Consider the following 25417-nt stretch of genomic DNA (forward strand, 5'->3'; position numbering starts at 1 on the left):
CCATGTCTGTCTCCATAGCAGACTATGAACTTTTCCTGAACTTGTTCAAACCTTTTTTAAACCCAGATACGCTGACTGCTGTTACTACATCCTCTGGCAAAGAGTTCCAGAGCTTATCTATTGAGTGAAAAAATATTGCCTCCTAAAAAAATATTGACTCCTATTTGTTTTAAAAGTATTTCCTTGAGTGTCCCCTAGTCTTTGTACTTTTGGAACAAGTAAAAAATCGATTTACTTCTACTTGTTCTACACCACTCAGGACTTTGTAGATCTCAATCATATCTCCCCTTATCCGTCTCTTTTCCAAGCTGAAGAGCCTCAACCTCCTTAGCCTTTCCTCATACGAGAGGAGTTCCATCCCCTTTATCATTTTGGTCGCTCTTCTTTGAATCTTTTCTAATTCTGCTATATCTTTTTTGAGATACGCTGACCAGAACTGAACGCAATACTCAAGGTGAGGTTGCACCATGGAGTGATACAGAGGCATTACAGTATTTTTAGTTTTATTTACCATCCCTTTCCTAAAAATTCCTAGCATCCTGTTTGGTTTTTTGGCTGCTGCTGCACACTGACCAGATTTCAGCATATTATCTACAATGACACCTAGATCTTTTTCTTGGGTGCTGACCACCAAGGTGAACCCTAGCATCAGGTAACTATGATTCAGATTATTCTTTCCAATGTGCATCACTTTGCATTTGTTAAATTTCATCTGCCATTTGAATGCCCAGTCTTCCAATTTCCTAAGGTCGTCCAGCAATTTTTAACAACCTTGAATAGTTTTGTGTCATCTGCAAATTTAATCACCTCACTCGTCGTTCTGATTTCCATATCATTTATAAATATGTTAAATAGCACTGGTCCCAGTACTGATCCCTGCAGCACTCCACTATTCACCTTCCTCCATTGAGAGAAATGACCATTTAACCCTACTCTCTGTTTTAAGTCCAATAACCAATTCCTAATCCACACCGGAACATTTCCTCCTATCCCACAACTCTTTAATTTTCTCAGAAGTCTCTCATGAGGAACATTTTATTAAAAGTTTTCTGAAAATCCAGATATTTTATTTATTTATTTGTTGCATTTGTATCCCACATTTTCCCACATATTTGCAGGCTCAATGTGGCTTACAATTTTCTGTCATGGCTTTTGCCATTCCAGAATAAAAGATACAATTGGTATTACATGGAGAACATATACTACATCAACTCACCTTTATCCACATGTTTATTCACACCTTCAAAGAAATGAAGCAAATCGGTGAGACAAGACTGGGCTGAAACCATGCTGACTCTGTCCCATTAAACCATGTTTATTTGTGTTCTGTAATTTTATTCTTTATAATAGTTTCAACTATTTTACCCAGCACTGATGTCAGGCTTACTGGTCTGTAATTTACTACTACTACTTAACATTTCTAGAGCGCTACTAGGGTTACGCAGCGCTGTACAAATTAATAATTAAGGACGTTCCCTGCTCAGAAGAGCTTACAATCTAAAGGATGAAATGTCAAGTTGGGGTAGTCTAGATTTCCTGAGTAGAGGTGTTGTGATTAGGTGCCCAAAGCGACATTGAAGAGGTGGGCTTTGAGCAATGATTTGAAGATGGGTAGGGAGGGGGCCTGGCGTATGGGCTCAGGGAGTTTGTTCCAAGCATGGGGTGAGGCGAGGCAGAAATGTAATTGATTTCCTGAATCACCCATGAACCCTTTTTAAAAATTGGCATCACATTCACCACCCTTCCACTAGGGATAAGCAGTTCAAAGTGGATTTATTAAAGCACCAAAACAAGAGGACCTGACACTGGCTATGTTTCACAAATACAGCTGCCTGAAAGACGTCTGGATGGGTGTCAGGTCCACGTTTTGATGCTTTTAACTACAGCTCCCTAGTGGATTTGGTCATTGTGCCATCCTCCACTTCTGCTTTGAAAAAGTCCATTGACCATTTTTAAGGTAGACTTGGGGAGAGCCCCTGCTTATTTGGGTAAGTAGCATGGAATGAGGAAGTTTGTTCTTTTTTTTTTTTTTTTTTTTGAACTATTATCAGACTCTTGTGACCAGGAACGGCTACCATTGGAAACAGGACAATAGACTAGATGAATACTTGGTCTGACCCAGTAGGGCAACTCTTATGTTCCGGTATGATTCGTTTAAAAAGCATTTTGGGCCGTGTTAATCAGATTACTGGCATCTGCAGTCTCGTAGGTGTTTTTGGGTCAGGCGCATTAACATTAGCATTATATTGCTATAGTTTGGCTTCATCTTTATGGAATGAAACTTTTTGTCTCACACAATTAAAAAAGTGAACACTTGGCAGCTCTAAATTTCTTCCAAAAGAAGACGCAGTAGCAGTTTTTTTTTTTTTTTACCCATATTTCACTACCAAGGCCATGTAATGAATTACATTAAGTAACCTTCGTTCCACCACAATCAGTAACTGTATATGACGTCTTAGGCAACAGTAAGTAGAATGCGGGGGCGTGCCTAAAGCCGTTCTGACCCTGCGCGATGACGCACAACGTTACCTTCCACGCTGTCAGATCTGTGCGCGCCCGCTGGAGGGCCGACAGAAAATGGCGAGTTTGTGTAAAAGCCAGCAATGTTCCATCGAGAGGCGCGGCTTTCGGCAGGAACTTGATTCGTGGCGGCACAAGCTCATTCACTGTGTAGGTAAGCTTTTCTGTATTTATACCCAGATTGGCGTCGATATGAGCTGGGGATGAACATTCACAAGCACAGGGGGAAACTATAGGCCAGATTCTAGTGTTGGTTTAGTTGCCGCGCGAGGAGAGAGAATCGGCGGCATCCTTTCCTCCTCCGAGTGCCTTTTTCGCTTGTCGATTTTTTGTTTCTGTTTAGGGCGCTAGCAGTGGCCGTCGTGCATTTTTTCTTGTTCTCCAATTTGCAGGAAGGACTTACGTTGTGGAAAGAAAAGGGGGTTTCTTTTTATTGATATTACTCGGTTTTAAATTTGGAAAGAAATACATTTTTAACAGGAAAATTTCCGGGTTATTAGTCCTTCTCTTCCTCCCTTTCCCTCTCCTCGTTTACGTCGATGAGGGTTTATTATCACGCGCACAGGCTAAAAGAGTGTGGTGGAGGGGGAAATGGGGGAGGTTGAGGAGGCGCGCACCTGGGCCAATCGGAGTTTGCACGTGACGCCCCCTTCCACTCCCCCTTTTTATAACTGAAATGATGGGGGGCGGGGGTTATTTAAAAAAAAAAAAAGGAACGAAAAAACTCCGCTGGTCTCGCGACGTGAAAGTGCGCGCCTTGAGTCTTTTAGTGTGCGCGCTTATCCAAACATTGGCTTTATCTCGCTTTTTAATGTGGTGGATCATTTTCAACAACAGCCCCCTTTTTTTATTTAGCTGTACTTACTATTAAATTCATTAGAATACAAAATAAAATAACCAAAACATGATTTAATGGAATGTGTTGTGTTTCTGAGCATACATTTTTAGGACACGGAGTTTGAAATTTGTAGTGACATTATTGGTTGTGATAAGGACTCCGAGATCTTTTTGTTTACACATTTTTGGTTGATCCACCGATTATCTTGTGGGAGGGGAACGTAGAAAAACACTCTCTCCCCCGATGAGCTTGTTGGGGGGGGGGGGGGGGGGGGGGGAAGTGTTTTCTATGTTCCAAACAAGGAATTGTTTCCAGTACTTAATTTACATTTATAGTTAAGTACAACCTGAAATTTGCCCCCACCCTTTTTTAAACTTGATCTAGCGTCTTTCCTTTCACTGTTGCCTGTTTAAACACACCCGAAGCTGAGCGCGTTTTCGCCATCCCTAAATAAATCTTTTTGTGTTCAGTGGAGGACGGGGAGGGCTGGGAAAGCGATTTGTCAGGGGACTGAGGCCTAGTATCGAACTGATTTTTTTTTTTAGAGAATTAGTGATTTTTGTTTCTTTAAACTCAAACTCTAGCCAGTTTAGGTAGATTCGAAGGTCTTCGTGCTTTGCACCGTTAACTTGAAAACAGTGAAATCCTATTGGGGGAGGGTGAACGGGTCGAATGAAAGCCCCCTGTTACAGTATGTGTTGTTTTTTTTTGTCTGTTTTTTCTCAAAGGTCCTGTTTCCCTCCCCTCTATCCTCTCCTGACTCTATGGTCTGCAAGATTAAAAGCTCGAAATTACGGGTATTACTCATAGATATTTAATCCCCCCCTCAAAAAAAGTAAGTTGCCAGGCATTTTCAATGAGTTTATAAAACCGATTATTCCCCGATTGTATGCAGTCCCTTCTCAGTTATGTTTTTTATTTCCTTTTATTTTGTTTTTACTAATTATGTGAGTTAAATGTTTTGTTCCATTCTCTTCCTAACAACTATAAAATATTTTGTAATGAAGAATAGAGTATTTATACTATGAGAGGAGAGAATTTCAGGAAATTCATGATTTCAATGTGAAACATCAGTATTAGGTTATGAAACTGTTCAGAATGTGATCTTTGTTAAAAGCATTATGCATAAAGTGCTTGCTGGTATCCATTGAAATGGAGTTTCATGCTGTGATTATGGCTTCTTTGTCCTGTTAGGATATGAGATGAAACTGAATTTTTTAAATATTAGTATAGTATTTAGGATATTGAGTTAAGCTTTTGGGGATTATGGAAAAAATTACAACGTTCTCTAGAGAATTTCTATTAAGTAATGGCATGACATTTTTTTTTTTAGTTATTTTTTGAACAGTATGGTTAAACACAGTTCATGCTTAAGTGTAAATTTGACTTCAGATAAGATGGAAAATCATGAATGTTTTAAGGAATTGATGGGTTGTCCTTCATGTTTCATGGAAACTTCTGTTTTTATCATTTGATCTGTTGGTCTTATTGCAAAATCTCTAGATTAACTTTGTGGTCCTGGAAATGTTAGTCAAATTTTAAATGTAATAAGGAGAAAATATGTAACTGTATCAGACTTCCAGGTGTTTTTATTACCTGGCAAATGGAAGTTCCATTTTTTGCTTTTAGAGGACATGGATCAATTTACACAGCAGGTATTGTGATTTTTTAAAACTGGGACATTTTTACTTCTTGTCAACACTTTGATTTTGAGGCATAATTTTGAGTTTGCTCCATATTTTTGGCAGCATAAGCTAAATTTTGTATGATCTCACCCCTTCTCCCCCAACAGTAGGATGAAAGCAGATTTTTTTTTTAAATTTCTGTGTAGCTCATTCTGACATCTGAACATGTGGGGATAGCAGATCCTGCAAGATTAGAGGGCCCTAGACATAGTCGCCAACAGAGGAACAGGATATGAAAATTTCTTTGACCCAATGCATATATTATGGTGAGTGTTCTCAGTAAATTTGAAAGACTAAAATCTTGTTCCACATTCCCGACTTAGGAGTGAAGTTCATAATTGTCACAGCATGTGGCAAACTACCCACATGCTTACATTGCTCCCATAAGAAGCACTGCTCTCCTCTTGCTAGTGGAAAGGAAAAAAGGGCGAGAAGATGAGGCTACCAGATTTCTAGTAAGTGGATATAGGGCACTTGTTCACTGTAGTTAGCAATTATTTTTGGTGGGTGCAAGAAGGAGTCCAGTGAACTCTCGCTAGAAAGTTGTAGTGATTTGAACTTTTAAAAATATTTTTCGACCAGTCCAAAAACATTGGAGCTGGGAGTATATTCTACATACAAGAGAATTATAGGTGAGCAAGTTAAGTTTGCCTGCATGTAAATTCTGTAAGTGAGAAATGTTTGTGTCAGAGATTTTCAACCAGTTCTAGAGTATCCATTCTACTCCCAGGAGCTATATACTGTATCTACTTTCAGTGAATTGCTGCAAACTGCTTTGAGTTGACCTTTGAATTAGAACAGTGCTTCGCAACCCTCCTTTGGCAGCACATCTAGCCAGTTGGGTTTTCACAGTTACACTGAATTATGCATAAGAAGTTGCATATTATGGATCTCTAGTATTTGCAAACTTATCTCATGCATATTCTTTGTGGTGATCCTGAAAACCAGACTGGCTCGGAATGCCAGATATGCTAGACTACAAGAACTTTATATAAGCTTGAAATTAAATCATTGATATACATATTTAAAATACCATACTGACAATAAAAGGTTTTTTTTCTACTTTTTGGATTTTTTTGTTAGCAGATTGGTCTCAGTTTCTTTTCTTTCCTTTCCTGCTTATCTGTCTGACTGCTTTCTCAGGTTCTCCTTTTCATTTTGGGTTCATCTCTTTTCTCTGACATTCTTTTCCTTATTTTCTCCTCCATTTTTCTCTCTCTCTCCATCTAAATCTTTATAGGTACTTAAATGCCCGATTCTCATGCTTCCACATACTTTCCTTTACAATCTCTCGGACACCAATTCTCCTGGTTTCAATCCTTGCCTCTTAGTTTTCGTAGTAATTATAGTGAATAAAAGCAGCTAAAGCCCAAAATAGCTCATCTAGTCTATCAATTGAGATTTTGTGCAGTTGTGCAAAGATGTGTATGAATTTTCAAGTGCAACCTAAGATCAGCTGCTTTTCCCCATATCTTCTACCCTGACCCCTCATTTCCATCACTCCATGACTGGAATCTGCTTTTGAAAATAGAAAGACATGAGGCAGTGATCATAACTTTGCTTCTTACAAGCTTAGTCCTTAGGTCAGCACCCAGACCGTTTTCATATTAAAATTCATCTTCCCATTTATTGTTGGAAGTTTTGGGTTAAACCATCTTCCAAGTTCTGTTGGAGGTGCAATGCAGTTATTATACCCAAGGCTGTGGAGTTGGTACATCAAACCTTTGACTTAACTCAGACACTTCTGTTTTTCTACTGATTAACTCCTACTGATATTAGATTTTAAATGTTATTTGCTGGAGTACTTTAGATCCAGGACAAAGATATGTATGTATATATGTATAAAATGATAAATTTATTTAGAAACTGGAGTTGGTACATTTTTACCCACCTCCACCCAAAACTGCTTCCGACTCCAACCTATACCACTGATGCTCTGTACATGCTTCACTCTGCCTTCTAGGAAGCTCAACTCAGTGCCAGTGCTGCATTTGGATTTGAACAGTACCAAGGCAGTCTTAGTTTACCCAGTACTTTATTCCCATCATCCTTGTTACAATGGTATGTCTCATGTTTTATTTACCTTTTCTTTAATTCATTACTGTTCTTTGTGTTTACCACTTCTCCAGGAGAGCTTTCCAGATAGGTATTAGTTTTACACAGAAAGGGTGAGTAGATAGCATTGCTAAATGAATTCACTTGCTGCATTACATTTTGATTCCTAGTTGTACATTGAAAGAAGTTTTTCATGTGCATTAATGTTTTCCAGATATATAAACATCTTTGACAGTGGTCTTTATCTGATTTTTCCATAGCGTCCCACAGATCAATCCAGAGACTTGTGGGTTATGTCCCTTTGCCAGTAGGTGGAGATAGAGCTTCAGAAGTTTACTGTACGTAGTCATGTTCAGCCACCTTAACCTCGGTATTTTTTCGATCTAGCAGGTGAATGGTCACAACCGTGTAGCTCTGGATTGCTTAGCTCCTGGCCTGGTCCCCCAGGTCCGATAGAGCTTTTGGGGTTGAGGCGAACCAGGCTTAGGGTCTTAGGTGTGCACCTGGTGGCGCCAGGTCCCTCCCTTCGGTACCCTCCTAGACTGCCTTGAGGTACCTTAACTGAGGTTTGCTCCGGCGCCCTCTCCAGCCTCTTACAAAAAAAAAGCACCTCACAACCTGCTCACATTAACACAGTGGGCTTCGCCTGTGGTGATTCCCAAAGAGGGGCGATTATTTTTATTCTCCGAGGACAAGCAGGCTGCTTGTTCTCACATGTGGGGGACGTCCGCGTCGGCCCTGAAATTGGATGGCATTTTGCAAGCAAAATATGGAGTTTCCTGGCGCGCGTGCACAGCGCATGCGCGGACTGATTTCCTGCCCGTCGCGTGAACGCGTTCCCTCAGTTTTCTTTTTTCCGCATTGAGGTGCGGTAGTTTTCTCTGTGCTCCTATCAGGCCCAGGAAAGAGTCTTCGAGTTTTCGTTTTTTTCTCATTTTTTCTTTCTTATTATTGTCATTAAAAAAAAAAAGTTCCCTTAGTGTACTTTCAGTTTTGTCCCTTTCATGTCTCCTTTATTTTTCGTCACGGACGGTTTTTAGGCCACACGGTCAGGTTATTCCCTTATTTTTGTGCCCTTTTTCTTTTATCAGGCACAATCGCGTCTTTTTTGATTTTGCCGAAGCCGTTTTTCCTTCCACGTCATCGAAAGACACCCAGCGGCTTCAAACGTTTTACTCAGTGTAACCGGACCATCTCAGGTACTGATACACACGCCTGGTGTATCCAGTTCCTTGGGTCCGACCATAGCCCAGCCGCTTGCAGTCTGTGTCTTCATATGAAGAAACGGACTCAAGCGTCTCGAGAAGCCCAACGAAAACAGCTTTTTGGGGCTTGGTCTGGTCCTTCAATGTCGACATCGGTACCGAGGTCGGCGGCGTTGACGTCCACATCGAGGGAAGCATTGACGTCGGGAACGGAGGTAATGGCTGCTAAAAAACAATTTGTGCTGGGAGCAGTGAGGCATCGAGTGGGTCTCCACCTGCCTTGAGGCCTCCTGTTATGCAGGCCCCCTGAACCGACCTTCCGTCGGACCTGGCCCCGAGGAGGCGTGAGGATTCCGCGTCCTCATTGGTACCGAGGAGTCTCGATGACGGGTGTCAAGTGAAGGTGAAGGATCACCGTCATTGTTCTCCTTCAACACACGGTGCCAGGAGCTCCGGGGCGTCGAGGGAATCTTTACCTGAGAAGCGTCAGCGCCGAGAGGATTGCTCCCCCTCTATTCAGGAGGTGCCGATGCGTCTGTCTTCTGGCAGCCTGGTACCTGGCTCCCGAGCCTCGACAGATTCTGCCATCGGCTCCTTTACCGACCCTGCAGCCTTGTCTGATGGCGGCTCTTGACGAGTGCATCAGGGTCCTGCTTCCAGAGCTTCTGGAAGGATTGCTGTGCCAGTCTGCTTCGGTGTTGGGGGATCTTGCGCCTTCCATACCGTCTGCTGCAGCGGCATCTGGCCCTTCGCCTGTGGTGTGGTCCCCAACCTTGGTGCCTCCTGCCACCCAGGTCGATTCCTCTTCGATGTCGGTGGAGGAAGCTTCACCGCAGTCTAGGCGGGCATCGACTTCTCGGCACCACCATCGAGGCGTCGAGACAGGCTCAGTTCCGGGATGTCTTGTCCGATACTAGGTACTTTTATTCTGACAAGTCCTATGGGATTCCCTCTGAACCTTCCCCTCCACCAGAAAGGAGGCTTTCTCCACTGGAGAGTCTATCCTTTACCTCCTTTGTTCGGGAAATGGCTGCGGCTATTCCCTTCCCTGTGGAGGTTGAGGATGAACCCAGGGCTGAGATGCTCGAGGTCCTGGATTATCCTTCTCCACCTAGAGAGGCTGCAACGGCTCCTTTGCATAATGTACTGAAGGAAGTCGTTATGCGAAACTGGTCATTTCCTCTGTCTAATCCTGTGATCCCGAAAAAAAAGCTGAATACCAATATCGGATCCGTGGTGAGCCTGAATTGATGAGGTCTCATTCCATAGTGGTGGACTCCGCCCGCAAAAGAGCCAAGAGCACTATGCCTCGGCGCCCCCAGGCAGAGAATCTAGAACCTTGGACTCTTGGGAGGAAGATGTATCAGGCCGCTATGCTTGCTGCCAAGATCCAGACATAGCAGCTCTTCATGAGCGTCCACTTGCGGAACTCGGTGAGGCAACTGTCCATCTTGTTTGATGCACTCCCTCCGGAGCAGGCTGAGCCTTTTCGCCAGGTGGTCAGGCAGCAGAAGGCGTGTGGAAAATTCCTGGCCAGGGGTACGTTCGACACTTTTGATGTAGCATCCAGGATCGCTGCCCAAGGTATATTGATGCATGGCTGCATGTCTTTGCCCTGGATCATTCTGTCCAGCAGCGGATGGCGAATGTTCCTTGCCGGGGGGATAACCTTTTTGGTGAGAAAGTAGAGGATTTAGTTGACCAGATCAAGAAGCACACTGATGCTATGGATTCTCCCGCCGGGCGTCTTCTGCTACTGCCTCCTCATCTAGGAGGTTTTTTGGAGGGAAGAGGAGTGCTCCTTATTCCTATGCTAGGCGTAGGTACACTCCTGCTTCTCAGCAGCCTGCCTGGGCTTAGTCCCAGCGTGCTCGTTCTCGTCAACAGCGTGCGTCTAAGGCCACTGCAGCTCCCCAGCAAAAGCAAGGAATGGGCTTTTGACTGGTTCCAGTTCAGCATAGCCTCAGTAAACGTGTCCGTACCAGACGACTTGCCGGTTGGGGGAGGTTAATGTTTTTTCACCAAAGATGGCCTCTTATAACCTCCGACTGGTGGGTTCTTCAAATTGTCCGGTTAGGATACACCCTCAGTCTGGAATTCAAGCCTCCAGATCTCGCCCTCTGTGTCAGGAAGCTGTTCAGATGTGGCTTTGGGCTCACCGTCACGGCATGTTTCTCTAAGCCACTTATCTGGCAGGCATAAACAACAGTGTGGCCGACAGGGTGAGCAGGATATTGCAACCTCACGAGTGGTCACTGAACATGGGCGTAGTCCGCAAGATCTTCCAAGTGTGGGGCACCCCCTTGGTGGATCTTTTTGCCATTCAGATCAATCACAAGGTCCTTCAGTTCTGTTCTAGGCTTCAAGCCCACGACAGACTAGCGTTGGATGCCTTTCTCCTACATTGGGGGACAGGCCTTCTGTATGCGTATCCTCCCATACCTCTAGTAGGGAAGACTTTGCTGAAACTAAAGGAAGACTGCGGAACAATGATCCTGATTGCACCCTTCTGACCGCGTCAGATTTGGTTCCCTCTTCTTCTGGAGTTGTCCTCCGAAGAACTTTGGAGATTGGACTGTTTTCCAACCCTCATCATTCAGAACGAGGGGCCGCTTCTACATCCTAACCTCCAGTCTCTGGCTCTCACAGCCTGGATGTTGAGAGCTTAGAATTCACCTCCTTGGGTTTTTCAGAGGGTGTCTCCAGAGTCTTGCTTGCTTCCAGAAAAGATTCCACGAAGAGGTGTTACTCTTTCAAATGGAGGAAGTTTGCGTCTGGTGTGACAGCAAGGCCCTAGATCCTCTTTCTTGTCCTACGCAGACCCTGCTTGAATACCTTCTACACTTGTCAGAGTCTGGTCTCAAGACCAACTCCGTAAGGGTTCACCTTAGTGCGATTAGTGCTTTTCATTGCCGTTTAGAGGGTAAGCCTATCTCTGGACAGCCTTTAGTTATTCACTTCATGAGAGGTTTGCTTTTGTCAGAACCCCCTTTCAAACCTCCACTAATGTCATGGGATCTCAATGTCGTTCTCACTCAGCTGGTGAAAGCTCCTTTTGAGCCAATGAATACCTGCCATCAGAAGTACTTGACCTGGAAGGTCCTTTTCTTGGTGGCTGTTACTTCAGCTCGTAGAGTCATTGAGCTTCAGGCCTTGGTAGTACATGCACCTTATATCAAATTTCATCACAACAGAGTAGTCCTCTGCACGCACCCTAAGTTCCTGCCAAAGTTGGTGTCAGAGTTCCATCTGAACCAGTCAATTGTCTTGCCAACATTCTTTCTCCATCCTCATACCCGCCCTGGCGAAAGCAGTTTGCATACCTTGGACTGCAAGAGAGCATTGGCCTTTTACGTGGCGCGGACACAGCCCTTCAGACAGTCCGCCCAGTTGTTTTCTTTCAAAGCCAACAGGAGGGGAGTCGCCTTCGCAAAACACACATCCCTTGTCGTCATCAGCAGCAGATTAATCCATTAACTGATGGGTTGTATCCGCCTACCAGCAGGTGGAGATAGAGAACACTAAAAAACAGTGACTCTGGACTGCTAGCCCCAACTGCTTTCAGTATTTCTCTATCTCCCAGCAGGTGTGGACGTAGCTTGATCAGCTCCTGGATTTCTGCCTGGGGTTGCTCCTGTGCTTTGCCAGTCAAGCAGGGGTGTTGTGGCTGGTGTTGCCCACTTTAAAGGCATGTAGGTTCCCCCTTTCCCTGCCTTACCCAATCCCCCCCCCTCCTCCCGGAGTCCCTCTGTTGCTGCCTGCCTCCAACTTTCCTCACAGCATAAAAAAAAAAAAGTGCACGCTTGTACAGCATGTCTATTGCTGAGGCTTTTTCCAGACATTCTGGTTCTGTGCAGCTTGACCGGAGCTTGTTGACTCGGTCTTCTGAGGTGAGAGTGGTGCCCAGCTTCTCTGGGGAAGTCCCGCGGACACCGTTCCGAACGGGGTAAGTTTTGGCGCAAAGCTGCCATTTTATTGCTATATTTCCGTCTGGTCGGGGATGGCTGCTGAAGGAGTTAAGCGCTGCTCCCGTTGTGGTAAGCGGAGATCAGCAGCGGGGCTGTGCAAAACGTGCTCCTTAAATGCTCATTACAAATTACTCACTAGTAACTGTTTAACATTTTAAAATATATTTCTTTATTAATAGGTCAATACAATTTTCCTAAAATAAAATCCATTCCCTTAACCCATAGTTATTAACCAATCCGTACACCAGTACATTTAAAACCAAACAATTCTCCACAATACTCATTCAATACACATTCAGATAGCATATATCTGGCAATCTTTTACATCAATGTGTGATCATAGCTCTTTAGTCATGTGTTAATCCACTGCTCCAGAGTCTCCCACAAGATTCAGCCTTGCTTCAAATCAGACTCATTGAATCACCAACTTGTAACTTAAATGCTCATGAGTCATTCCGTGTCAAATGGACTAGGGGTCCCCACCTCACTATCTCAGATTTTGATGAAATTTGGTACATAGTTTCTTTATGATAAAAAACTATGCTGTGCAAAAGTTTAGTTCAAAAGACTAAAAATTGGAGGTTCTAGGGGACCTCAAGTAAAGGGTTGCAAAATGTCGCCTGAGCAAAAATGACATTTTGGGCCAACTTCCAGAAGCTGTAAAACTGGAAGTTTTAGTAGTACAAGGGGGATATTTGGAGAACCTGCACTACTTTTAGGGCTTAATGAACTGGCAAATCCCCATGTTCCTAGTCCTCTTACTTTTTAATGGTTTAGGCTCAAACTTTGCCAAAAAAACGGCAAAAATCAATTTACAGCGATGTTGAGGCTGCTGTAGTTTCTAAACTAGTTGGCCTTTCAGGTTGATTTTTGGTAGGTGTACTAAATGCACAGCTGTAATGAGGCATTCCAATTTGCAGCACTTTCCTTCAAGTGGTTGAAAAATTATAAGCGCTCAAAGTTGGTATAAAAAGCATTTTTGCCCATTTTGGGCTATCTTTGATGCCCTTGATCTCCAGTGGGACAGCTTCAATATTCTTTCTTTTAGCACCATTAGAAAGAGCAGATTTCCTTCTATCAGAATATGTAGTTTTCAATTTGGAGTCTCTTCATATAAGGATTGCCAAAATGCCCTCAAATGTTTGCGGGCAGCAGCCTGTGATTTCTTCACTACACCCTTGATACAAGTGTAGTAAAAGTGATTCTTCTTTCAAAAAGCACCAATTTTTTAAAATAAAGAACACATTATGTTATAAAACTGTATTCAAGAAAACTAAAAAACAGGAATTTTTTTTAGGATGTGGAAGGATGAGGCCAGGTTTCATAACAGGTTTAAAGAAAACTGCAGTCAGTTAGGATGACCGACTTGGCCAATTATGATTGGTGGACCCTGTTGCAAGGCGTCTGAGTGTCTGTTGCTGGTGTTTCTTCACCCTTGCTACAGTTTGACCTCTTAGTGAACTGTAGGCATCAAAGTAAGCCTAGCAACAGACACTCAGGAGCCAGGAGGTACCAGAAGCATACAATTGGGCAATGAAACAAACAATTCTGCCTTGCAACAGGGTTCACCAATCATAATTGGCCAAGTCTAACTGGCTAAAGAAGTTTTGTTTAAACATTTTGTTATAAAACTGTGTTCAAGTAAACGAAAAAACAGGGTGGAAACCATTGTATACATACTTCCTGTTGAAGAAACTCGCACCTGCACCGACAGGCTCATTTATATTGAATTAAATGCCACAAATGAAGATATTAATCACTTTAGATTGAAGTAAAATTTTACCCATTGAAAACCTGATTGCAAGAATAAATGCGTTTGTTGAACTGATGCAAATGGTCATCAATGGATCCAGAAAGATCAGATGAATTTCCACTTTGCTCAGTTGGCTGTTCAAGTACATCAGAGTGTCATTTACTGACATACAATAAAAATAAAGGTTTGAAATTAATTGAAGAGCTTCTGCCTGATCAACAGAAGTTGTTACAAGAGCGTTCTGGTGAACTTTTCGATGCTGGATCAACTATTTGCCTTCATCATGAATCCTTACTGTTGGAAAAGTTTGAATTTTTGCAAATAACCTGCTGTAACTCATTTTCCAAAGGTGGTCATAATGCAAAAAGGGGCTTAAGAGTGCTAGATGACACACTAGCAGCCCAGCTAAAGGCCTTAACAAGCAAAATATTTGTGCCGGGTCAGAAACTATGTCCATCTTGTCGAAAAGACGTCAGTAACAGAGCTGCTGATTCTTTATCACCATCAACAGATGATGAACACAGTGACATTTCTGGCAAGTTGAACACAAGTTTGACATCTCTTGGTATTTCTCCATTAAAGTTCAAAAAAGTCAGCAAGCGTGATGTACGAGGCTACACCAAGCGCAAAATCAGGCGAGTGCAAAATACTTTGAGTCATCATCTTGCAGTTGCTGGTGGCTTAGACCTAAATGAGTTTGAAACTCAACCTTCTACCAGTCAGAAATGTGACAAATGTTCTGATTATGATGACCTGCTAAACGAGTTGAAAAACAAAGTCCAAGTTTCAGCAAATCATGCAGAAAAACTGCAAATACTAACTTTAGCACCAAACACAGCTGGTCTATTGAATGAACTGCCTCAGAATTCATGGTTTCAACTAGAATGGTTAAAAAAGCAAGAAATCTGAAATCAGTTTGTGGAATTCTGGCAAAACCAGACAAGAACAAAGGTAAAGTTTTACCAGAAGAAACAGAAAAAAAAATTCTTGGCTTTTTTGAAGATGATGAATTCAGTAGACTGTGCCTAGGGAAAAAAGATTTTGTCTCTGTCAGAACTGGCACTGAAAAAATTCAAATGCAAAAGCACTTGCTGCTTAGCAATCTAAAAGAAATGTATGTTGCATATCGTACTCGAAATGGGCCAGAAGTGGGTTTTTCCAAATTTTGTGAGCTAAGGCCAAAATGGTGTGTCACTGTTGGCTCATCTGGTATGCATTCAGTGTGTGTTTGTGTCATTCATCAAAATGTGAAGCTTATGCTTGCTGGAAGCCATCTGCTGAACGAAGATTACAAAGCACTGATGGCTAAAACTGTGTGCAATTTGGAATGCAAAGAATGCATGCTTCACAGGTGTGAAATATGTCCAGGTAAAGATGTGCTTGAAAATTACCTGACAGAAGTGTTCAGTGATGCTGACCCAGGTGAAACAATCGAGTTTAAGCAGTGGGTTCATACAGATCGCACCACACTGGAGACCAAACAGATGTATGTTGATGATTTTGTATCTGAGCTTGCATTGAAAGTTTCAAACCTGTCAATTCACCATTACATTTCCAAACATCAGACACAATACTTAAAAAAGAGAACCTAAATCCTTGTGAAATTGTTGTTCTCTTGGACTTTGCTGAAAACTACTCCTTTATTGTCCAAGATGCTGTTCAAGGTTTCCACTGGGAAAACAGTCAAGCTACACTGCATCCATTTGTTGTGTACTTCCGTGATGCTTCAAGTGAAATTCAGTGCATAAGTGTTTGCATAATAAGTAACAGCTTGCGGCATGATGCAGTCGCTGTACATGCATTCTTGGAAAAATTAATCATGTTCTTGAAAAGCAAAATTGGAGAAATAAAATATGTAACATACTTTAGTGATGGCTCAGCTGCACAATACAAGAACTTCAAAAACTTTGCCAACTTGTGCTATCATCAAACAGAATTTGGAATAAGTGCACAGTGGAATTTCTTTGGCACAAGCCATGGCAAGTCACCATGTGATGCCATAGATGGTACAACAAAGCGACTAGCTGCTCAGGTTAGTTTGCAACGACCTAAAAATAGCCAAATTCTCACAGCACAAGGCTTGTTTGAATTTTGTGATCAAAAAATAAATAAAATCAAGTTCATTTTTGTTTCCAAGGATGAAATTGAATCTTCAAGATCTGCACAAGAGGAAAGATTCAGTAAAGCTTCCACAGTTGCTGGAACTCGTGAAAATCACCAGTTTATTCCCATTGACTTGAACCAAATTTCAGTCAGTAGAGTGTCAAATGATTCCTCCTCATTTGTTGTCAAACTTTGTCAGTCAGATGACCCAGTGAGTGTACCTGGCATAAATATGTCTCAACTTCAGCCTGGGCAGTATGTTGCCTGTGTTTATGACAACAAATGGTGGATTGGCAATGTCTGTGACACATCATTTGAAGAACATGATGCCTTGGTCAACTTTATGCATCCATGCGGGCCTGCACGATCATTTCATTGGCCTAGCAGAAGAGATTCTTGTTGGATTTCTGAACAGCATATTCTAGCAGTTCTTCCAGTATCAGCACCTACAGCACTTGGACGACAGTATACATTTCCAGAAACAGCAGTGAAACTTATCAGTGAAAAATTCAGCACTTAGGTTTTACTTGGGAACCATTAAGACACCCCCATTAGGCTTGAGAAACTAGGCAAAAACAACCAAATGAGGCTTGGGAACCTCAAATAAGATGCCCACCTTCAGGCTTGGGAACCTGTGCCAAGTGGCTGGACTTGCCTGGCTATCGGGCGTGACCTCTTGGCGATGAGGTTGCCATTTCCTATTGAATTGGTAGTGGCGTAGCCACCATGGACCAACGCATGCTTAAAGCAACTGAGTGACTTATACAGCAATTAGAAACATCGATGGGCCCTATATCCGTTTCATCTATCATTCAACAATACTGGCCAAAAAACACTTTTTTTGCAATCCTTATATGGAGAGACTCCAAATTGAAAACTACATATTCTGATAGAAGGAAATCTGCTCTTTCTACTGATGCTAAAAGAAGGAATATTGAAGCTGTCCCACTGGAGATCAAGGGCATCAAAGATAGCCCAAAATGGGCAAAAATGCTTTTTATACCAACTTTGAACGCTTATAATTTTTCAACCACTTGAAGGAAAGTGCTGCAAATTGGAATGCCTCATTACAGCCGTGCATTTAGTACACCTACCAAAAATCAACCTGAAAGGCCAACTAGTTTAGAAACTACAGCAGCCTCAACATCACTGTAAATTGATTTTTGCCGTTTTTTTTTGGCAAAGTTTGAGCCTAAACCATTCAAAAAGTAAGAGGACTAGGAACATGGGGTTTTGCCAGTTCATTAAGCCCTAAAAGTAGTGCAGGTTCTCCAAATATCCCCCTTGTACTACTAAAACTTCCAGTTTTACAGCTTCTGGAAGTTGGCCCAAAATGTAATTTTTGCTAAGGCGACATTTTGCAACCCTTTACTTGAGGTCCCCTAGAACCTCCAATTTTTAGTCTTTTGAACTAAAATTTTGCACAGCTTAGTTTTTTTTATCATAAAAAAACTATGTACCAAATTTCATCAAAATCTGAGATGGTGAGGTGGGGACGACCTTTAAAATTGGTCCACTTGACACGGAATGACTCTCGTGCTAGTACGAGCATGCCAAGCGATGATTCTTCCCGCTCGATGGCGCTGGAAGTGGGCGCCATTTTGGAAGCGCCGCATGTCTCGACCCTCGCGGTTGCGGAGGAGTCTGAATGTAGGGTGACGCCTCGTTTAGAGACTGCCAGAGGAGCTCCAACATCCGTTTCTCCTAATTTGGAAGCGGAAGGTCAGGGTGAGTTTTTCTCCCCTGAGTTTGTGCTTTTAATGCATAAAGCCTTCATGCTGAAAGGAGCTCTGCCGCAGGTGTCTGACACTGCGTTGCATCCTGGGTTCCCTCTGGGTGCTGATGCCCCGAGGATGGCTTCAGATGTTGTTTCCTCCCCTGAGCGTTGGAAATACACTAAGCATAGATGGGTAAATTCCTCGTCTGAAAGTGGCGCATAGCGCATATCCTCTCCCCCCCCCCCCCCCCTGTGGTCGGGTTGTGGGGAGTCTGAGGGATCTGGCAGGCCCTCAGGGACAGATGATCCAGAGGAGGGTGCCTGTTTGCCACTGGATTTGGATGATCCCAGTGCGGTTCGGATTTTCCACCGTGACGAGCTACCAGCTCTCATTATTGACGCCTTGTAGGCCCTCTTGATTGATTGATCCTGCTGAAGGCGAGGCCTCCTCTGTTAATCTTAGGATGGCGAGTACTAAGAAGCCTACTCGGGCCTTTCCGGTGCATGACTCCATCCAAGAGTTTATTTCAGCTCAATAGTCTGACCCCGATTGGCCTTTGAAAGTGGCCAGGGCTATGGGTCAGCTTTACCCTCTGAGTAAGGAGCACTTGACCCCTTTGTGGATGCCTAAAGTGAATGCGTTGGTCACGGCGGTGACTAAAAAGACCACTCTCCCAGTAGAGGGAGGGGTCGCTTTGAAAGACATGCAGGACCGGTGGCTGGAATCAGCGCTGAAGCGGTCCTTTGACATTGTGGGCCTTGCCTTAAGGGCGTCTATTTGCAGTTCCTATGCAGCCCGGGCATGTCTTTCCTCTTTACTACAGGTGGTGGAACAGCCCGCGGATGGTGCGGGGTCCCTCTCTGAGGTTGTCCTGCGGATGGAGTTGGGCCCTGTCATTTTTGGCTGATGCCCTTTATTATCTGGTCAGAGCTTCGGCTAAACAGATGTCTGTGGCGGTTTCTACCCGCCGTCTTCTTTGGCTACGGCATTGGGCGGCTGACATGGCCTCTAAGCAAAGGCTGGTGAGGTTACCCTTTTGGGGCCTCCTGTTATTTGGAGAGGAATTGGAGAAGATTGTGAAAGGCCTGGGGCACTCTAAGCCCCAACGGGGTTACCTGATGATAGGCCGTGGCCTTCTTCCAAGGGTTCTATGTTTCCCTCCTCTTCCAGACCTCGCTTCCGTGAAGCTCGCAGGTATTGCCTGGGGCGCTCTGCTGGGTTTTCTCAACGTGCCCGTTTTCAGCAGAGGAACTCCTTTCGCTCGGACAAACGATCCACAGGGGCTGGTTCAAGGCCAGGAGTTCAGGGGCGTCCTCCACAATGATGGGACGCCGGTCCACTCCTCGATTCCTGCAGTAGGAGGAAGTCTTTCCCTCTTTCTAGAGGAGTGGACCAAGATTACCTCGGATCAGTAGGTCCTGGACCTGATCAGAGAAGGTTACCGACTGGAATTCGGTGCTCCGGTGAGAGACGTGTTTGTGGAGTCCCGATGCGGCACTGCCATAAAACGGGCGGCGGTAGAGGAGACCTTACAAGTCTTGCTGCACCTCGGAGCGGTGATCCCGGTGCCTCCCGCCGAATTCGGCTGCGGCCACTATTCCATTAATTTTGTCGTGCCTCGAAAAGGCGAGTCTTTCAGACCGATCCTCAACTTACGGAGTCAACGAGGCCCTCAGAGTACGACACTTTCGCATGGAAACCCTGCGCTCTGTCATTGCGGCGGTACAGCCAGGAGAATTTCTCATGTCTCTGGACCAAAAAGAAGCGTATTTGCACATTTCTATCTGGCCCCCTCATCAGCGGTTTCTCCGGTTTGCGGTGTTGGGACAACATTGCACAGCTCCCTATACCTTTTCCAAGGTAATGGTGGTTGTAGCTGCCTGTCTCAGGCGAGGGGGTATCAGAGTTCACCCTTATCCTGACGACTGGCTCATCAGAGCGGATTTGGCATCTGAAAGTTGTCTTGCCACAGCCAGAGTGGTTACAGTCCTGCAGGTGCTAGACTGGGTGGTCAATATACCCAAAAGTCACTTGACCCGCTCTCAGTCTCTCGAGTATTTGGGGGTCCAGTTCGACACGGCCTCGGGGTTTGTCTTTCTCCCCGACCAAAGATGGTGCAAGCTTCAGAATCAGGTCCGACTGCTCCTGCGGATACCTCACCTGCGAGCTTGGGACTTTGTCCAGCTGCTGGGGTCGATGACGGCCACCTTGGAGGTGGTTCCTTGGGCGAGAGCGCATATGAGACCTCTGCAGATTGGCAAGCTATCGAGGGAAAGTCTCTGGCTTGTTCCTTGCTGCTCATCCGGACATCGCCCGATTTCTCAGAGGGGTGCTTAGGCTCCGTCCTCCCGTGCGGTTGCCTTGTCCAGCCTGGAACCTGGGACTGGTATTGAAGGCTCTTCAGTGTTCGCCCTTCGAGCTGCTTAAGCGAGCTTCGGAGAAGGATGTGACTCTCAAGACAGTCTTTTTGGTGGCCATTACATCGGCTAGACACGTGTCTGAGCTGCAGACGCTGTCCTGTCAGGACTCTTTTCTGCAATTCTCGGAGTCCAGAGTAACGGTACGTACAGTGCCTTCCTTCCTGCCTAAGGTGGTTTCAGCGTTTCACCTGAACCAGCCCATTTTTCTTCCTTCCTTTTCTAGGGAAGAGTTCCTGGACTCATTTGGGCAGTTACATCTTTTGGATGTCCGCAGGGCGCTGTTGCAGTATCTGCAGATGTCAAATGACTTCAGGACTTCTGATTACCTTTTTGTATTGATGACAGGTCCTCGATGCGGGGGTTGGGCGTCTAAGGCCACTATAGCCCGTTGGCTCAAGGAAGTCATTTTTTTCTGCGTATCCGCTTTCAGGCCGGACTCCGCCTGAAGCATTTATGGCCCATTCCACGAGAGCGATTTCCTCCTCGTGAGCTGAAACGGGTGCACTCTCTTCAAGAGATATGTAGTGCGGCTACTTGGGCTTCTCAGCTCTCATTTGTCCGGCATTACAGGCTGGATGTTGCAGCGAAGCAGGACGCGATTTTTGGAGCACAAGTGCTTGCTCGCAGTGTGGCCTGTTCCCACCCTAAGTAGGGATTGCTTTTGTACATCCCATCAGTTAATGGATTCATCTGCTGCTGCTCCAAAAACACGTCTCTCACCGGGGCTTTGAATTCCAATCGGTAACCTTCTCTGATCAGGTCCAGGACCCACTGATCCGAGGTAATCTTGGTCCACTCATCTAGAAAGCGGGAAAGGCGTCCTCCTACAGCTGTAAAGGAGGAGTCGACCGGCGCACCATCATTGCGAAGGTCACCCTTGAACTCCAGGCCTAGCACCAGCTGCTGCGGATTGCTTGTCTGAGCGAAAGGAGTTCCTCTGCTGAAAACGGGCATGTTGAGTAAACCCAGCAGCGCGCCCCGGGCGATACCTTCTAGCTTCACACAAGCGAGGTCTAGAGGAGGAGGGAACCACTTGACCCTTGGAAGAAGGCCACGGCCTATCCTCAGGTAACCGCTGGGGTTTAGCATTCCCCAGGTCTTTAACAATCCTCTCCAACTCCTCTCCAAATAACAGAAGTCCCCGAAAGGGCAACTTCACTAGCCTTTGCTTAGAGGCCATGTGTTGCGCTTCTCCAGGAAGCACTGGGTTGTGAGCCCTTGGACCACTGCTGTGGAGCGGCAGTGGCAGGCAAAATTACCTCCAAACCAGAGACAAGGCAAAAAAGGACTGGAACCCCGGACTGGAGTACTGAACTGGAATGCACCGGACTGGTACGCACTGAACTGGAACACACTGGACAGGAACACACGGGACTGGACCTAGGCTTCACCTACACATAGCCGCTGTTTCCCGGAGGTTGAGCCCCCGGGTGCAGGCAGCCGGCAGGACTGGGAGGATCACTGGTACTGGAACTAGCAGGCAGGAACACCAGGAATCATGATTCAGAAGTGCTCACAGGCACCTAGACTCCTGATGGCGAACCTATGACACGCGTGTCAGTACTGACACGCATAGCCATTTTCAATGACACGCGGCCGCATACAGAGAAGCAGCGGCGTTCCTTGCTGACACCCGGGCGGATCGCTGATGCGCCCCCCAAGGTGCAGCGTGACCTCCCCCCCGCCCCCCCGGCGAAATCACCCCCCCCCCGGTGCATGTTTACCCGTGTGCGCTCCTATTGGCTCCCTCCGAGTCCTCCGCTCGTTCCCTCCCTGCTGCTCCCTCTGCCCTGGCTCCTGCACGGCCGTTTGACCTCACTTCCGGCCGGCGGAGCAGAGAGCAGCGGATTGCCGTGGGGGACGCATCTCTGAGGGCCCTGTGATCGCCATTACCAGCAACCATCATCCAATCTACTGTTCTGGGGTGTCGTGGATTTCTAATTGACCATCATTACTGAGATAGGTGAGGGGGAGGCTGGGAGAGGCGAGGGCATGTGCTATGGGTGCCGTTTCCAGCCATTAGAAATAGCGGCAGCCATCTTAATTTACATAAGATGGTCAGTTAGGCTAGTTAACCCCTAATTGCCTGCAGGGCTAACAGGCTATCTATAATTCTATCTTCTGTCACTGCCCCCCTGATGGAGAACCCAAAAAATAAAAAACCAAGGTTAAGTAAAGGAAGTGGTAGTAGCAGTAGCCGACCCTTTCAAGAGACATGGACCGAGATGTATGGCATTGTAGAAAAAAATGGCAGATCATTTTGCGTTCTATGTACTGAAACGGTAGTAAGCAGAACGTGGAATATAAATAGACATTTTGAAACTAATCATTCCCAGCTCTTGAAAAAAAGTGAGGATGAAAGGAAGGAATACATTTCCAGGCAGCTACACTTTTATAAGAGCCAATCTAATTCCATCCTTACATTTGTAAAAGGTTCTACAAATTTAACATCTGCAAGTTTGAGCATTGCTCACTCCATAGCTCAGCATGGAAAAGCACTCAGTGAGGGAGGATTTATTAAAGAAACTCTCCTAAGATGTGCACCAGTTCTATTTCACGATATGCAGAATAAAGATGCAATTATTAAGAGAATATCTGAGTTACCAGGAAATTTGGAGTGCCTGGATCCGATTACCAGACACTTTTAGCACCCTGAAAAATATAGCAATGGCTTTACTCACAATTTTTCCCTCTACGTACTTTTGTGAAACCTTATTCTCAGCGTTAAATAATATCAAAACCAACAAAAGAAACAGATTGAAAGATGAAGTTAGTAGCGCTTGCTTGGGCTTGAAGTGTACAAAATACCAACCTTCAATTGAAGATTTAGCCAATGAAATTCAGCAACAAAAAAGTCACTAATAGGCAGATTAGTTAAAGAATTCCCCCTCCCCCTCACTTATCTTAGTTCACGGCACCCCACACAAGTTAAATAATATCAAGACCAACAAAAGAAACCGACTGACAGATGAACAAAGAAGTCACTAAGCAGGTAAGTTAAATAATTAGGTTTTGGTTTATTAAATACAGTTATATATTACAATTATACATTTTTGTTATTTAAACTATAAATATCGCAAAATTATGTTTTTTTTCTCGAAGTGACACACCACCCGAGTTATGCTCGGTTTTTTGGCGAATTTTGACACACCAAGCTCAAAAGGTTGCCCATCACTGACCTAGACAAAAGCAGGGCAGACAGGGTTCAGAAGTGCCCACAGGCACCTAGACCAAAGCAAGGCAGACAGGGGTGCAGGGGAGCTCCAGTAGCTGAGAAATACAGGCAGAGGACAGGACTGTGGCTGAAGCTCCTGTAGCTAGAAATACAGGCAGGGAGCAGGGCTATGGCTGGAGCTCCAGTAGCTGAGAAATACAGGCAGAGAACAGGACTATGGCTGAAGCTCCAGTAGCTAGAAGTACAGGCCGGGAGCCTTTCCAGAGTGTTCTGGCGCGCGTGCAGCACGCACCGCACATGCAGCACGCACCGCACATGCACGGCCGACTCCAAAGGGGAGGTGGACAGGTTTGTGAGAACTATCAGCCTGCTGTCCTCGGAGAATAACTGCTACAGGTAAGTATCTTCACTTTCTCCGAGGACAAGCAGGCTGCTTGTTCTCACATGTGGGGTATCCCTAGCAACCAGGCTCACTCAAAACAACGAACATTGGTCAATTGAGCCTCGCAACGGCGAGGACATAACATAGATTGACCTCAAACCATAAACCACTAACTGAGAGTGCAGCCTGGAATAGAACAAAAATGGGTCTAGGGGGGTGGAGTTGGATTTTAAACCCCGAACAGATTCTGCAGCACTGACTGCCCAAGCTGGCTGTCGATTTGGGTATCCTGCTGAAGGCAGTAGTGAGATGTAAATGTGTGGCCCGATGACCACGTCGCAGCCTTGCAAATCTCTTCAATGGAGGCTGACTAAGTGAGCCACTGACGCAGCCATGGCTCTAACATTATGAGCCATGACATGGCCCTCCAGAGTCAGCCCAGCTTGGGCATAAGTGAAGGAAATGTAATCTGCTAGCCAGTTGGAGATGGGAAAATTAGGTTCTTACCTTGGTAATTTTCTTTCCTTTAGTCACAGCAGATGAATCCATTAACTGATGTGTTGTATCCGCCTACCAGCAGGTGGAGATAGAGAACACTAAAAATCTAGTGACTCTTGGACAGCTAGCCCCAACTGCCTTCAGTATTTTTGAGATTTCCAAAGCAGAGTGAACCATAAAGGTAGAATAACAAACTTTCCTCACAGCGAACAAATGCCCCAGAACAGGAGCAATAACCATACAAAGGAGGGACGATCTCAACCTCCTGTAGTAGAACATCATGTAGAAATTCTAATTACTGGTTTCCAACTTCTCCCAATGAGATTTTTTTTTTGGTTACATTTGTACCCCGCACTTTCCCACTCACGGCAGGCTCAATGCAGCTTACATGGGGCAATGGAGGGTTAAGTGACTTGCCCAGAGTCACAAGGAGCTGCCTGTGCCTGAAGTGGGAATTGAACTCATTTCCTCAGTTCCCCAGGACCAAAGTCCACCACCCTAACCACTAGGCCACTCCTCCACTGCATGAAAGATCTGAACAAAAAATGCCAGACAGGGAGGGATCATGGATTCATCTGCTGTGATTAAAGGAAAGAAAATTACCAAGGTAAGAACCTAATTTTCACTTCCTTGTCAGCAGCAGCAGATGAATTCCATTACGAATGGAATGTATCAAAGCAATCGCGCGTCCCTCCGGCAGCCACATCCAGCCTGTAATGACGGGCAAAAGAGAGCTTAGAAGCCCAAGTAGGTTGTGCAAGCCTTCCAGCAGGTGTAGACTGAGAATTCTGAATCTACAGAGTAAGCCATTAAAAAGAGCCCTTGCTAGGCAGATAAAGGTCCGGTAATCTCAGTCTCCAGCAGGTGGAAGGTAGTGAACCCTTCAGTCTCTCTCTCTCTCTCTCTTCTCAGTGAAATTTTCTTGTTTTGGTTTTGTGAGTACTTTTTTCTTCTGTGCACCTAGGGTGTTTTATAACATGTTCTGTTGAGGCTGAGGTCCGTGGTGATGTATTCCAGCCTTGGGGGGTGTCACACCCGGGTGGCCGGGTCTCCCCCCCACCCCCCCCATCCTTCCTGATAACAGCGTCTTTAAATTT

General features: G+C 45.0%; 1 protein-coding gene across 1 annotated transcript in view; it reads left to right on the top strand.

The window, feature by feature from the left end:
* Window positions 1–2559: 2559 nt before the first annotated feature.
* Window positions 2560–25417, top strand: part of LCOR (ligand dependent nuclear receptor corepressor) — a 129910-nt gene continuing 107052 nt past the window's right edge. The window contains exon 1 of the mRNA XM_030202871.1: window positions 2560–2674. Within this exon, the coding sequence (XP_030058731.1) occupies window positions 2578–2674 (97 nt within the window). The 5' untranslated portion in view covers window positions 2560–2577. The remainder of the gene's footprint in view (window positions 2675–25417) is intronic.

Source organism: Microcaecilia unicolor, chromosome 5, assembly GCF_901765095.1.
Source record: "Microcaecilia unicolor chromosome 5, aMicUni1.1, whole genome shotgun sequence".
Lineage (NCBI taxonomy): Eukaryota > Metazoa > Chordata > Amphibia > Gymnophiona > Siphonopidae > Microcaecilia > Microcaecilia unicolor.